At 35.4% G+C, this 14,868-nt stretch overlaps 1 protein-coding gene across 1 annotated transcript in view; it reads left to right on the forward strand.

Annotated features, from left to right (window-relative positions):
- Positions 1–14,466, forward strand: part of xpr1a (xenotropic and polytropic retrovirus receptor 1a) — a 69,649-nt gene extending 55,183 nt beyond the window's left edge. Inside the window, exons 10-15 of the mRNA XM_079638616.1 lie at positions 2,237–2,405; positions 3,187–3,381; positions 8,424–8,590; positions 9,135–9,274; positions 10,022–10,243; positions 11,093–14,466. Coding sequence (XP_079494742.1) covers positions 2,237–2,405; positions 3,187–3,381; positions 8,424–8,590; positions 9,135–9,274; positions 10,022–10,243; positions 11,093–11,150 — 951 coding nt within the window. The 3' untranslated portion in view covers positions 11,151–14,466. The remainder of the gene's footprint in view (positions 1–2,236; positions 2,406–3,186; positions 3,382–8,423; positions 8,591–9,134; positions 9,275–10,021; positions 10,244–11,092) is intronic.
- Positions 14,467–14,868: the final 402 nt, after the last annotated feature.

A 14,868-nucleotide genomic window follows, 5' to 3' on the forward strand; every position in this document is an offset into this window, starting at 1 on the left:
GTTATGCAAAGCTGAATTTTCAGCATCATTACTCCAGTCTTCAGTGTCACATGATCCTTCAGAAATCATTCTAATATGCTGATATCTAAGAAACATTTCTGATTATCATCATTATTGTAAACAGTTGTGCTGCTTCATATTTTTGTGTAAACTGTGACATGTTTTTCAGGGTTCTTTGTTCAAAATAACAGCATTTATTTGAATTAGTAATTATAATTTATTTAAATTTTTTATCAATTGAATGTATCGTTGCTGAATGAAGGTATCAGTTTCTTCTTCTTAAAAAAAAAAGACTAACTTGCCCCAACCTGTGTGTTGGGAGTGTTTCAGTGAGGTCTGTGTGTGTGTACACGGGTGCAATTATGCGTGTCTGTGTGAGGTGAGGGAAAATAGATTGCTGCTCTATCTCTGCGGATGTGAAGACTGTGCCTGTGCAATCATTATTGAGATGGAGCCATCAGCGGCCGCCTGCCTCTGTCTCACTGCCCTCCCTACATCTAATTGACCTAGACTGGAGCCTTATTCCTTAGAGCACACGCACACACACACACACACACTTCCTGTAGATTAAAACCGACACATACTGATGGCCAAACAGTGGGTGGCTTTCTTCCCAGAGCTCGAACTCGCTGTCACACTCAAGCTGTGTGTTGCACCTGCAGCTGTATAACCTTGAAATGTACTTCACATCCAGACCTGTATGCTTAAAAGCATTTTTTTGTGGACTGCCTTCACCTGTTTCATTAGGTAAAAATAACTGATCAGAGTTTGTGTGGGGAGAAATCGATTTTCACTGGCATTTGAGCCTCAAGAGAATGATGGCATAGATCGGTGTAGTGCAAAAGTGTGTTGCTGGGAAATGTCAGCACTGCCCCGAAGGCTGAGAGAGGTAACATTTCATTTCATGGCATAGAGTGTGCCACAGAATAACATAAAAAAAAACAAAAAAACAACGTCTATCTATCTTTACATTATTTATTTATTTATTTATTTATTGTCTAATTGTGTCATTTTATTTACAGCTCTTGTATTGTAGTATTTATTACATATTTTAATTGTTGAAAGTTCTATGTGCATGCATAAAATGATCATCTTTGGTATCACACTGAAAGGATTAGTTCACTTTTAAAGTGAAAATTCTGTCATCATATACTCACCCTCAAGTTGTTTCAAACCTGTATGAATTTCTTTCCTCTGCTGAACACAAAGGAAGATATTTAGAAGAATGTCAGTAACCAGACATTTTTTGGTTCCCATTGACTTCCATAGTAGGAAAAAAATATACTATGGAAGTCAATGGGAACCAAAAACTGTCTGGTTACTGACATTCTTCTAAATATCTTCCTTTGTGTTCAGCAGAGGAAAGAAATTCATACAGGTTTGAAACAACTTAAGGGTGAGTATATGATGACAGAATTTTCACTTTAAAAGTGAACTAATCCTTTAAATTACTTTTTTTTTCAATATATTTGTATGTGTGTATATATATATATATATATATATATATATATATATATATATATACACACATACAAATATATTGAAAAAAAAAGTAATTTAAAGGATTAGTTCACTTTTAAAGTTGTATATGTATATGTACTTTTGTAACTATGCAACTTTTTAATATTTAAAATATTAATACTATAATTTAATATTATAAATAATATGTTCTGCATTTGAAGGCAAAGATACTGGTACAGTTTACCCTGAAGCATTTGACACACTTGGGAAAAATATTTACTTTAATAATTCATGGTCTTTATCCAAATGATTCATATGGTTTTATACTTCAAAATGGCATAAAACCTTTTTTGGCATCAAAAAATGGTTATTACTTTTTTCATGTGCATCTCTCAATCTCAGGCAGCTGGAAATTATTTCTAAATGTGTAGTCATGCGTTTCTAAACGAGGCACAGTTTGCCAGATTAATGGTGCAACACATCTAACTCAATCCTCACATATAACAGACAGTTAAGTGTGTTTTATTGGTGAGGTCAATGAGTTGATATTGCAGATCATCAGACAATAAAAAGCCCATTGATTTGCTTTCAGCCAGCTGCGTTCTCATTAAGATTTTCGCTCGCTGTCTCATAGAGTTCACTCTGCCTCAGGGATGAGCTGTTTTCCCTCATCGAATGACTTCTGCTGTTTATTATTGTCCACAATGATTATTATATGTACTGTATACAGTATGAATATTTATGCTTCATATTTTCTGTGTTTGTATTTTCTCAGTTCCGTGTGTTCACCGCCCCGTTCCACCGAGTGGAGTTTGCAGACTTCTGGCTGGCGGATCAACTCAATTCCCTGGTCATTGTGCTCACAGATCTGGAGTATCTGGTCTGTTATTACAGCATGGAGCTGCAGTGGGGAGATCGTAGCGGCTTACTTCCCTCCACATATGGTAATTGATTCAGAATGAAGCCATCTTATAATGTACTGATTCGATACTGGTTTTGACAGACAGATTCATTCATGTTAAGCCATCCCAATATCAACCTTATACTGTATGTAACAGTGGATGAATGGGCGGTTACGATCAGTTGCCCTTGCATATGAATTAAGATTGCACAGGCCGTGTCAGTTCTTCAGGTTCAGTGGAGTTTATGTGAAATGGACCAGGAAATTCAGAACATCAGCGGCTGTCTAATGGTGCAGAAATGTGTAACACCAGCTCAGTCCTGGAAAATACTGAGAAAGGAAAAGATTGAAAGTGAGTGAGAGAGACCAAGAGAAAGTGAAAGTGAGCAACAGGGCTCAACACTATGGCTTTTTTCTGCTGGCCTGGTCAGATGAGTAGTTCAGATTTTTAGTTGCAAATATGATAAACAGGTTTAGTTTTAGTTACAGGTTTAGTCATTTAGTTGCAAATATGATAACAAAAAATATTTGTTAAAACATGTAGTCATTTTTTAGTAAGAGTTAATTAGCACAATTTACAATTTTCTTATTTAATAATGTTGTGTATTATGTAAAATATACTGTATTTCAGTTTATTTTGCAAGACAAAATCCCATTAGTTGGGCCCTGAACTATATTATAAAATCATAATTTTATTTGTAGAAATACATATAAAAAAATAATCCAGTATGTTGGGATATGGTTTAATATTACTCTACTGCAATATTGAGAGAATATTCTTGATAATGTCAACATGCTTTCATAAGTTTCTCCTCCGGAACAAGGTGATGAAAGGTGTAACAGCTACTCTTACGGGATCCGGGCCATCATCCACTGTCTGCCTGCCTGGCTGCGGTTTGTTCAGTGTCTGCGACGTTACCGTGACACCAAAAGGGCCTTCCCTCACCTGGTGAATGCTGGGAAATACTCCACCACCTTCTTTGTGGTCACATTTGCAGCCCTCTACAGAACTCACAAAGGTAAAAACAAACAATCGGCACTTAACCGCAAACATGACGTAATCATGTGATCAGAACATTCACTTATCAAAGCATGATATAATTATAATTATTATAATTAGCTTGAAAAACAAAACTCTCTGAAGGTTTGTGCTCAGACTGGTGAATGTCACTTGAAAATAGTTTTGTCTCGAGGGAATCTGGGTAAAAAAAAAATGATTATACAAGTAATAGTGTTTTGTTTTGCTTTTTATATCCTGAATTGTATTTTTACTGTTCTGTGAAAATTGCTGTTGTAATCTAACACTGACTCCAGTGTAAAATGTTCAGTACAAAGAGAGCACCTGGCTGCCATTGTTTGCTTACAACAGATACAGGTGAACAGGCAACAAAAGCATGTTTTGAGAAAAGCAGAGAAAGAAAAAATGAGCATGGCCTTGTCTGTTAGAGACTGGTTTATATAGCAACATAAAGAGAAAACATCTCAATTTTATGTTAGAGACAAACTGTACCAAGAAGAAACAGGTTTGCATTTCATTTATGCATTTAAAAAAGAGCCAGCCTGCTTTATAAAAACTCATTTGTCGCCAAACATCACATTTTGCATTCAAACACAGCAATTATCCTGCATTCGGTTTACATGAAATCTTAAAGAGTTTAAAAGCATGCCATTAAGATTCCAGACATATCCCTCGTCTCTATCTACAATTACCGTCTGATTATTCTGCCACTGAAATCCATCTGAAGTGCGAAGACTGCTGCTCAAACGTGTCTCTCTGCCTGTCTCACTTTCTCTTATCAAACAGTCAGCCTCCGTGCCTTCCCGTATCTCTTCGAAAAGACAACTTTTGCCAAAAATCGATCTCAAAGCACTCAGCTAAGCCGCTTCATCCATTTCATTATTTATATGCACACACAGTCGTTTCTGGGTAGTTCCCTTGAATGTCAGTGTTTAAATATCAAGCATGGGTGCATTTTACGCCACTGCATTTATGTTTTCGTTGAACAGAATTCTACTCCGAAGTATCCAAATGTTGGTGGACAGCCTGTCCAGACTTCAGTGTGTATTAGACATCTCTGTATTAGTGATATAGGAGTGAAAGAGGCCCCATGCAACCCAACAATCTCACCATGCATTCAATGGACTCATTAGGATTCGCTCGAGACGTTCCTGGCAGTGAGCCAGTTTAATATATGAATGCATCAGAAATCACCTCCATCATTTGTGCCCTGATTGAAACTGATGTTCACTCCTGTAAGCTGGCCTGATAAATGAGTCTATGGATTCTATTTATTTTAGTTTTCATGTAAACTAATCCCAAAGGAATGTAACATGTCTGAGCATAATTCATGTATAAATTAACATTAGTCATGAGCCAAACAGGTGTGTGAGATTGAGATCAGTGGTAAGGATAAGCCTACTATTCAGCCTACTTCCTTGTGGTTTGGCTTAATTGTTCAAATTTAGATTTGCAACCCAATAGTTGTTGGTTCAATCCCAATAAGGAGTGATTTGTAAGTCTTGATGTCTAAGTTTGATGTGTTATTAGCCTTGCACACTAGCATTAAAATGGCAATTTATGCATTGTGTATTATCCTTTCTCATATGGATAGCCCCATGTTTTTAGTGTTGTATTTAATTGTAGGAGTGATTGTAGAAATGGTAGAGGGTCGATATCCTTAAAGATTTCATTTAAACTTTAATGAGAAACGCCAATCTGAGCTTAAGCTATATGCTGAAGAGCTCAATGGCATCCAACAAGACAGAGCAAAAACAAAACAGAGATTAAAGGAAAGATGCCATGTGAACACTGAAAAACGATTAAAGGGGAGAGAGAAATATGAGAGGAGAGAGAAAGAGAGCAAAAAATAATAGAGGAAATGAAGGAAAATGGACTATCCAGAGGAGGTTGAGCTGTAATTGCCCGCCTGTGGCGAGACAGAACAGTGTGAGCGTATCGCTAGAATAATGATGAAGCTCTGAACCGCTAAAAAATGATTTGATATTTTTTTCTCTCTCTCTGTATCAGACCTGGATATTTGATCAAAACAAGCATCTTAGAGAGTTATAGAGATGTGTACATGAACACCTGCGCTTACCTGCTCTGATGGCTTCATTTAATCCGTTTCATGTGGAGCACATGTACCCAAGAATACATATCCCTCAGATGAAGTACGCAGGAATGATTGACATAAGATGGCTGTATGTAGTCAAATATCACAGCTCATGTGCATAAATATTACCGTTTAGTACAGATTAATCAGTTAATGTGGTCAATATTGAAGAATTGTACATACTGTACCTGAACTCATTTCAATTATATTATTTTGTTTATTTTTTATTTATGTTCCCATCATGTGGTCAGGTGCAGAGAGTGACACATTCGATTTCACATTCTGTACTCTATTACCAAAGACACAAAAAACGCTGTCAATGTTCAAAGGATGAAAACTATTTCTGTCTGAGGACTCAGGAGGATATTGAGAGGGATTTGGTCCTTTGGGAAATGGGTTTGGCTCATCACAGTTCATGTTTACATAAATCTTCTGATGTGTTAATGAGGTTAAACCGAAAGTTCAGTGTGACCAGTAGTGGTTGACCGACATGGGTTTTTTAATGGCCGATGCTGAAATGTAATGAGCAGGGTAGCAGATGGCCTGTATTTACATAGTTCAATGACAAATGAGATGAGACCATTTTGATATTCAAAGATTACTACTACTTTGAAAACAGAAATATGTATTATCAGTTGACGAGGATTTTGTAATTGATACAATTGGGAACTAACACTTCTGTTCATTGGCTAAAACTGGCACGGTTGTTGGCCAATACCGTTAATCTCATATTGTCAGACCTACTGTATCTAATATATATACATTTATCTTGCAAGTGTCTCAAAGAGACACTATACTACAGCAAAATATAATGGGCCAAATATTTTTAATGTCAAAGTATTGTTTAGATATAGGATAACGTTTTATAGGAATCCATGTTCATGTTTGTAGCATTATTGATTTTATTTTATTATTTTAGATTTTATTTTAATCAATGTTTCTTGCACCCTAAATGTTTTTTTGTTTTGTTTCTTCATGACCATTTTCTCTCTGACCTCTGAATTGCACAGGCTTTTGTGCTCATGAACCTTTAAGACTTCTATATGTTAAATGACTGCTGTTTTAATTAGCTTTACAGTGCATAGTGCACACTGTTGCTTAATACTAAATATGCATTGATATGTAGATCTAGACTGTCAAATATTAATATTCTCAGAGATGAGATGTCAAAGTTATGAAGATTCATGAATTATCCATCTTCACAGCTTAGTCTTCATAGATGATCTTGGGATGATGCTTTGCTGTTGGGTAAGGTTGAGCAAAAGTTATTGCCAAGGTAAAATTATAATAATTGTGTGTATCAAATGTAGAAATGTGTTGCAGTGTATTATGTAAAACACAATATTTAAAGTTGCCATGAAACGGAAGTTGTGATAGTCTTTTCTTCACTATTGTATATCCGAGTGAAACGACTTCTCAAACAAGAAAAAAATGTAGTGTGACTTGATTTTGTCCATCTGGAATTGATTGGATGATTGTGGTTTGCTATTGGTCAATCTCATGGGAGTGACAGGTTGTCCCGCCCTCACACTAGCAAACACAGTCACTGTCATCAGAGAATAGAAGAGACGAGATGTCACTGCGAGAGGGAGGGGAAGTTATTTTGACTAAAGATTATGAGGGCATATGAATTTAGAAGAACAAAATGTAATGATATGCACGGATATATAATTTATAATAAATACTGCAATATTCCATTAAAGAAGGAAGAATCGTCAATTTCGATTTTTATGGTGACTTAAATCATAGCTCAAATGTTGATGCTTCTATAGAATGCGGCTGGCCTGTGTGAAGGGATTAGACTTGCTTTGCAATCTTAAAGTGTCTTGTTGGGGCGAGCATCTTGAGCATCTTGGGTAATCTAGGGACACCATATTCAGCATGAGCACACATAGCTCAGCTCTGAAATAGGATGGTCAGGGCTATTATGTGTTCCGGCGAAAAATGTCCTCCGCTGGCTTCCTGGCGCCTGGATGGCAGCGTGTGAAAGGCTTTATTAAGACGGATGGGCCTGTTCCAGATTCAGCACCGTCTGCTGTCTGAGGCCTAAGAGATTTAACCATTCACTGACCTGAGACCTGCCTTGTTCCACCATCTGATAAATGTCTCGCCCCCTATTAACTTACACTGATGTCTAATGTTGTACTGCAAGATAGCTCTTATTCTTATATTTCAGCTCTGCCTACTCTTTTTTTGGAATTGTATTGCCCCTGTGCAAAATAATATCTTTTGGCATGATTCCATATGCTCCCCCGTGCCTCATCATCAATATTCGTTGCTAATTCCTTTTCCCATACAGCTTCTATCCTCTGCCTTTCAACAGATTATATTAAACGCAGTTGCTTCACGGTTATTTATGTATAGGGGTTGTACTATTGCAATTTTGGACTTAAAAATAAGTTGCTAATTAAATTATAAATGGATTTCTTCATATACTTGTTATTAATGATAAGATGTCGAACTATATCCAATGTAATATTATTTTCTTGGAACAGCAATGTAAAAATAGCTAAATATACACTACCTTTCAAAAATGTTAGGCCTGTAAGATGTAGTAGGTGTAGGTAATGCAATGTAAGGTAATGGTAGTAGGACACATTTATGTATCGGTTTTTATCAGTAAAAACAGAAGGGGAGTAAAAAAGTGCAGGCTAGATTCAAATTTATTTGAAAATATTTTTTTATTGTTCATGTAACTCTAACCTACTGAGGTGCATTTTGGTCATCATGCCATTGTTTTTATTCATATAAAAACACTGGTATTTGACATGGTAATTTTATAGTGAATGATTTTTCAATTACATAGTTTAATAGCCACAGACACAATGGCATTAGTAATGTAAACAGTCTCAAAAAAGTTTTTTTTAAAGTGTAGATAGATGGATGGTAAACAGTCGCCCTCTAGTGGACATAGTGTCAAATTCACATGTGACTTTCTCTGTTTTCAGATCAGAAACATGCAGACGCTGAGGTGTTTTTCTACATGCTGGTCCTGTCTTCAGTCGTCAGTTCACTTTACACGCTGATCTGGGACCTAAAGATGGACTGGGGTCTTTTCGACCGCAACGCAGGCGAGAATACCTTCTTGAGAGAAGAGATTGTTTACCCACATAAAGTAAGATATGCCAGAACATAATCTGCCATCTTGAAAACAGTATTATGTCCATCATGGGTGATGTGATGTGATGTAGTGGTCAAAGATCTGCTCTGGTGAGCACAGTGTTGTTGGTTCAAACCTTCTAAGGAGCAAAGTAAAATAATCAAACTAACTAGCTGGTTTGCTGCTCTTAATGGGATAGTTCACCCCAAAATGAAAAATCTGTCATCAATTACTTACCATCATGTCATTCCAAACCCATATGAATTTCGTTCATCTTCGGAACACAATTAGAAGATATTTTTAATGAAATCTGAGAGATTTCTCTCCCATCCATTAATTCATCCAAAACTCTGATGGTTCAAAAATGTCCATGAAGAGATCATAAAAGAAATCAATATAAATCGAACCGCTTAATCCAATCTGAAGAGACACAATCTCATTATATGATGAACAGATTTAATTTAGGCTTTTATTCAGATATAAGCATTTTTGGGTGAACTATCCCTTATCCTTATCTGTTACCTCCAACTGTCATGATGTCACTTCTTTTTCCTTTTAGGCCTACTACTACTCTGCTATTTTAGAAGATGTAATTCTGCGCTTCGCCTGGACACTGCAGATCTCTCTGACTTCCATGACTGTCATTCCTTCCATCGAGGACATCGTGGTTACAATTTTAGCTCCTCTGGAAGTGTTTAGGTGAGATGTTTGTGTAGAACAGGGATTCCTTATTCTTTTCATCAGCCAAATCCCTTTGAGCTAAAATAGTGACTTGAAGTACCTCCTGAGTCCTCTGATGTCAGTTAATGGTCACATGACATGCTCAAACTGGTTAACCAATCACTAGTGTTGGTTGAGTTACTCTTTACTAGCTACTAATTACATCTTCAACAGTGTAATTAGATTATTGTACTATTTGCTCTCTCCAAAAAGTATTGCATTACTTGTTACTACTTGCTCAATTTTGATGTTAAATTCACCATTGTTTTATATAGAATTGTTATTGTCTATACAGTATTTAATTCAGTTACATAGAAAAAATATGAGCAATACCTTAAGTGATTAAATTACAGTAATTTATTACTTGGTAATGCATTACACCCAAAACTGCCAATCACATCTGATCCAGACTGATCCAGCCAACCAATCAGGAAGGGTAGAGACAGGAACTAAACAGAGTTTTACTAACAGACTGGGAAGAGGAGTGCTGCAAAAATGTAAACTGTGTTTAAAAAATAAGACGTTTTTTAACATTCGAGCGTGAAAACTAGTAGACCACAAAAACAAAATCAAAACATTGTAAAAGGGCATAGTATGGGCTCTTTAATTCGTTTTTCATGAACTCACGAAGCCCAGTATTGGAAACCCTGTTGTAGAACATTAAACACATGCTGAACTCTCTCTCTCTCAATCTTCTCTCTTTCTTTGCATTTGTTCTCCCCGTAGACGTTTTGTGTGGAACTTCTTCCGTCTTGAGAATGAGCACCTGAATAACTGCGGTGAGTTCCGAGCGGTGCGAGACATCTCGGTGGCTCCTCTAAACGCTGACGACCAGACGCTGCTGGAGCAGATGATGGACCAGGAGGATGGAGTCCGGAACAGACAGGGCAAAAAGAGCTGGAAACGGAGCTACAGCCTGTCCTTACGACGACCCCTGCTGTCCTCTCAGTAAGAGATTATAGATATAATAGACATATTTCAGCAGTTTTTGGGTAGGCAGCCCCGATTAGTGCACCTTTATGCCGTATTTAAATTACTGATAACACTTAATGAAATAACTTAAATAACATATATAATAAATAAGTCATTGCAAACATAATGTGCAATTCACTAAAAAAATAAATATAAAAAATATTATTTTATTAAATATATTAACATCACCGAACATATTTAAATGAATTAGGTTGCACTAACAAAACTAAATGTAAGGGTTAGATTAGGTAATAATATTAGTTGCTAATTAAAATGTAATTTCTATTTAACAGATTTATATAAAAGTTTGGGGTTGGTAATATTTTTTCTGTTTGCAGAAGTTTGTTCTGCATTTATTTGATATAAAGAGTGTCAAAAGCAGTAATATTGCGAAATATTCTTACAATTTAAAATAACTGTTGTCTATTTTAATATATTGTAAAATTTAATTTATTTATAATTTATCATTACTCCAGGTTTCAGTGTCACATGATCCTTCAGAAATCATTCTAATATGTTGATTTGCTGCTCAAGAAAAATGTCTTATCATCAATGATGAAAACCGCTGTGCTGCGCAATGTTTTTATGCAAACCATTTTGTCAGAATTCTTTGATGAATAGAATGTTGAAAAGAACAGAATTTATTTTAAATATAGAACTTGTAACATGTAAAAAGTATTTACTATCACTTTTGATCAATTTAATGCATCCTTGCTAACAAACATGCATTTATTTCTTTTTAAAAAAACAGAATCTAAACGTTTGAGATCAGTAAGTGTCACTTTTCTGAGCTGCTTGAAATGTATACATCTGTTTCTCTGACAGGTCTAAGAAGGATACTAAGGTGCTCATTGAGGATACGGACGATGAGGCCTTCAGCTGAACCCAGATCTCACTGTCCCGCCACCTGTCTCGGCTTTCTATTGGTTCCTCACAGAGCTGCCTCAGCACACCTGATCTCAAACACACAGATACACACATATTTCACTTTAGCACTCACAGATACCATCCAAAGACAGAGTAGTGGACAGAGTTAAGCACAAAAACAGCCGTGAGACATATCAGGACACAACAGTGACATCGTACAAACACGGACACACACATACAACGATATATATACACACACGCACGGAAAAGCCAAGTGTGGAATTTTCCTCAAGGTACTTTTTTTATTAGATTTGTTAATTTTGTTCTTCTATATTGATACATTTTTGTACATTTGTTTAGGTTTTTGAATCTATATTACTGCACATGACTGTTTACAAACTTAAAATAACTAGGATCTACAGGGAGGAGAGTTATCATATGAAAGAATAATATAATATCGTACACAGCACGGACTCAAGCCGCACACATTTAGAAATAACAACAGCTCAGTAGCGGATGTTTGTTATATTTAGTAGGTAATAGTTTTTTCTTTCTTTTTTTTTTCTTTTTTGAGTTGTCATGGCATCAGAGTACGGCCCTGGTGGCACTGTTTGGAAATGCTCATTATTAAACATAGTGTTTTATTGTTTCATCATATTTAATATGCAAATATTTTTTATTTTTTTATTTTTTAACATGCATTGCTTTGATATCAAAGCTGTCATATTTTTGCCATGTATGGTTTGTGTTTGAGAGAATGTGTGCATGTGTGTGTTTTCTTTTGGGGAGTGATAGCTGATGTTAAACTAAAAGTTTACATACTGCTGTTAGAATTATTATTTATATTCACACTTTAACCAGTGACACTACTGTAAGACAACCTGTCATCGCTGGTTAATATTTGAAATACCATTTGGGTAAAATAAATGCTGCCCACTGAAAAAGATCCGATGATTCTGTGAACTATTTTAATTGTAAGGATGCACTACTAAACTGAAAAGATTCAGTAATAATTGTCACCAAATTGCAGACTAAAGGGAAGTGGACACAGAACTAATGTGTTTCTCACATGGCTTTTTGTAACACTTATTGACAATTGCCATAACCACTGCAAGCCAAAGAGGAAATGCAACCACTGCCAGGCAATTATATTTCTTATGGTTGTGATATCAGTTTTGTATTATGGTAAACCGTAAGAGATTTTGTGCATCAAAAAGTAGTTCACTTGCGTCGAGGAGATATCTTTTATGAAATCCTTTTCTTTACCAACATCTTAAAGGGATAGTTCACCCAAAAACAATTCTGCCGTCATTTACTCACCCTCAAGTTGTTCCAAACCTGTATGAATTTCTTTCTTCTGCTGAACATAAAGATATTTTGAAGAATGTGGGTCCTGTTTGAGTAAACGATCCCTTTAACTGTGGTCACAGTTTGTTTATTTGTATTCTTCATGAGTGTGGCAGCATCTTTATAATCATCTTTACATTTTGATGAAAAAATGTAATTGCACAAGATGTAATAATGTACATTTTTGCGAGACAGGTGTAACTACCTTGTCTTTCATACATTTTCATATGTGGTTTCTGAATTTCAGACAGCATATTTAAAAGAAGAGAGTGTTTTTCACCTCTTTTATCACAATGCTTTGAGCGAATACTGTCATTTTAACTTAGAATTACTTTAATATGATTCATATCTATTATTGTCATCATAAAAACGAAAACACCAGGGCTGTTTTTAGCTGATATGTATGTTTTGCTTTTTTTCTCAGCATTTAGTTCATTTTGATACTTTTCTCAGCAGCATGCTTTGATGTATTTTTGCAAGCACAATCTTTCAGCTGTAACTAAAATCTAATCAAAAGAAAGATTTGTCTTCACAATCGCTCTTACTTGCTGTTTCATATTCTTATTTGCTCTTTAAAAGAAAAGTGTTCCTGCTTTCTGAAAAAAATGATGGACAGATAGCAGGCACTGTGTTTGTGTGTAACACATTTTAGTTGACTTTAAGTTTATTGTTTTGCTTAAACACATTTGAGGCAAAGTTTAAAGATTCAAATCTATCAAAGAAGAAGGGGGAAAAACTACATGTGATTTGTGGCTGCAAAAGAATATAGAGTGCTATCCTCGTTCGAAAATGTGGTGTTACTGTGTTACTGTGCAGTCGTTTTGTCCTATAATATTATTGAAATGTCAATCTTGTCGTCCTCAAAATGACCTTTTGGCACACTGTCTTACTTTGCTCTGTCTTTAGTTCTCTCAGAACTGACTGAATCCTTAATTAAGTAGACTACCGAGTGGCACACAAGATTTTTTTTTAATTATACACTCTTCCACATTCTTAACCAATATCGCCGTATATAAATGGATGCTGAGCACAAATTTCCCCATTCAGTGCTTTTTGTAATGCATTGCCAATTGTCTTGCCTGCATGCTGCTTTTGTTTTGCACTGTACATAGTTTAATTTTTTACATTTGCAATGTGTAAAAGAATGTTGTTTAATTTATTGTACTAATTATTTATGTACGAGTTGGAGACTTTTTCTTTGAATGAGCAGTATTATGGTAGATGAAGGGCATTTTTGATTAGTCACAATCCCACACTGTCTTACATATGTGAATTCTATCGAAATAGTGTAACTTAAGATGCTTTAGTGAATATGGAATGTGATCGGTTTTATCTGTATATTTCTACTCGTAACACTTTCATCCCCAGGGTTTGTGCCCATTTGACAGGACTTGTTGGGTTGATATTGTGAACTCTGATAAGGAATTGCTGGGAGGATTGGGAGAAGAAAGGGACATGTTAACATTCTCATTAACACCCTAACTAGGGGTTCTATTATGAGATGAACCCTCAAAATGTAGGGTTTTTTAATTTTGTAATTTTTTTCTTTTTTACTTTTACAAATACAGAACTAGAATAATAGACAAGCCCTGACATCATTTCTTCATGGGGGGAAATAAACTATGTTGACTTGATTGCTTGCTTACACCCATGATGTTAAGTGCTTGATATCTCTGCATCTTTTCTATCTTCCTATCTTGATGTTGTATCCCTTCTTAAATACTTGACTGTGACATTGTTTGTAGTTGGTAGATGGTTGTACTTTTGAGTAAGTTAAGACTTAAAAAATAGAAAAACTTGTGGTTCTGTGATTAAATAGACACATGGAAATGAAAATGTCTCAGAGTTTCCCCTTTTACAGAGTAGTTTGTAAATGTTGAGTGTATTCCTATGGTTCCACTGATGATCTCATTTGTGTTTCTGTATACACTTTGGTGATCCTGTCATATTTGGGTTTTATAAACCACGCTTATTTTTAAAACCTTCATTTTGTGTCCGCCTTATTTATTCACAAACAAGAGACTGATTCGAGGAATTGATACTTTCAGTATAAGCTATATTTTAGGGTGCTGAATCAAATATTTGAATAGGTGGCAACATGCATTTTTTCAATGACACCCACATTGTTTCACTAAACAAGATTTAAAAATGTGTATACAATAGTTTGCAAGTTTTTTTCTCCTTTAGACATATTAACTTTTCCCTGCTGCAATGATGAATAGTATAGAAAATGTATTCTGCATACACGAATATATAATAATAAATATCTAAAATGTTTATTTTTCTTCTGAAACAATGGGACATATTTTTTCATTTACAACTAAAGTTGTCATTTAAATTAATTAATTTCTGTAAACAATATATTTTATCATGTTATATAGACTAAT

This window comes from Phoxinus phoxinus (assembly GCF_949152265.1).
Source record: "Phoxinus phoxinus genome assembly, chromosome: 15".
In the NCBI taxonomy this organism is placed as follows: domain Eukaryota; kingdom Metazoa; phylum Chordata; class Actinopteri; order Cypriniformes; family Leuciscidae; genus Phoxinus; species Phoxinus phoxinus.